Raw genomic sequence first — 1,622 nt, 5'->3', positions numbered from 1 at the left:
GGAAGGGCAGCAAGTGTTCTTGACCTCTCAGCCGTCTCACCAGCCCACCAAGCCCCATTTAAAGAAGCTTCAAGAATACAGCCTGAGCATCAAGGCGCTATCATGGCAGTATGAGGTGTGCTGACATCCTCCAGAATCCAGGCTCTCATGTCTGCTCCTTGGGCTGGAGCCGAAAGGGTTAAAGGCATCACTATAAAACACAGTTCCGCTGTGGGGCTATGCAGTGCAGTGTGACCTGTGCTGACTGACCCCAGCCTTGCTGATGCCCTGAGTTGGGATGTGCCTCACCTAAGCGGCCAGCATCCTGCAGCTGAATCTTGAGCATTTCCATGGGACAGGTAATCACCACCTGGCATATTCCAGCCCCACACCCGGCCAGCATCTCCATCTTCAGGTTCCGCTGTGTCCTGTGGAATCAGGAGCAAGAAGGTCCTTAGTCTCAGGTCAGCCCTGCCCCATTCTCCCCATTCACCCTCCTTGGTGGTTGGAACTATTTTGTTTGTCTGTCTGTGTTGTTTTAAGACAGTGTTTCAGGCTGGAGAGATGGCTCAGCAGTTAAGAGCACTGGCTGTTCTTCCAGAGGTCCTGAGTTCAATTCTCAGCAACCACATGGTGGCTCTCAACCATCTATCTATAAGGGGATCTGGTGCCCTCTTTTGGTCTGAGGATGTATACACAGCAGAGCACTCATACATTAAATACATTTTAAAAATAATAATAATAGGGCTGGTGAGATGGCTCAGTGGGTAAGAGCACCCGGCTGCTCTTCTGAAGGTCTGGAGTTCAAATCCCAGCAACCACATGGTGGCTCACAATTATCTGTAATGGGATCTGATGCCCTCTTCTGGAGTGTCTGAAGACAGCTACAGTNTACTTACATATAATCAATAAATAAATCTTTAAAAAATAATAATAATAATTTTAAAAAAAGGACAGGGTTTCTCTTTATAACCCTGGCTGTCCTGGAACTTGCTCTGTAGATCAGGCTGGCATCAAAGTCACAGAGATATGCTCCTGCCTCCTGAGTGCAGGGATTAAAAGCATGTGCTGCCATGCCTGGCTCTTTTTGGTCCTCATTTTTGCTGCAGTCCTTCTGCCTCTACCTGCTGGCTGCTAGGCTTAGAGATAGCACCCTGCCAGCAAAGACTAATGCCAGGCAGCTTGTGCATCCATCAGCGTTGGGGTCCGAAACCATCAAACACAAGTGTGATGTCAGGTTCTTGCTCCAGCCTCTTAAGTACCATCCCTTAGGATAAGGGGGAGAGGGGACACAGAAGAGAGGATTTGGGACTGATGTTTAAATTTTGTCAGCTTGTTGGGTGTGGCCACAAGGTTATAATTTTGAGCACTTAGGAGGTAGAGGCTAGAGGATCACTGTAAGATCCAGGCCAGACAGAGCTAAATAGACCCTGTCTCAAAAAGCAAACAACAACAACAAAAACCACAGGAAAAAAAAATCAGCTAGTTGCTAAATACATCTGCATATATGCTGTAAGTTCTGTATTCTCTTGAATATACCGTCTCTCCCAGCTTACACTTCTCACCCCCTAAGTGTAGAAACACACTGACCTCAGCCACATGTGCACGTATACACACATAGATGCATACAATCTTAGACACCC

At 47.3% G+C, this 1,622-nt stretch overlaps 1 protein-coding gene across 1 annotated transcript in view; it reads right to left on the bottom strand.

Annotated features, from left to right (window-relative positions):
• Positions 1-1,622, bottom strand: part of Slc25a18 (solute carrier family 25 member 18) — a 21,346-nt gene that overhangs the window by 4,360 nt on the left and 15,364 nt on the right. The window contains exons 5-6 of the mRNA XM_021165669.2: positions 953-972; positions 289-407 (exon numbers count right to left, since the gene is read on the bottom strand). Of these exons, the coding sequence (XP_021021328.1) occupies positions 289-407; positions 953-972 (139 nt within the window). The remainder of the gene's footprint in view (positions 1-288; positions 408-952; positions 973-1,622) is intronic.

The sequence above is a fragment of the Mus caroli genome, chromosome 6 (genome assembly GCF_900094665.2).
Source record: "Mus caroli chromosome 6, CAROLI_EIJ_v1.1, whole genome shotgun sequence".
Taxonomy (NCBI): Eukaryota; Metazoa; Chordata; class Mammalia; order Rodentia; family Muridae; genus Mus; species Mus caroli.
Note: the sequence above shows the minus strand (reverse complement) of the source record. Positions and strands in the feature narration are given on the sequence as shown.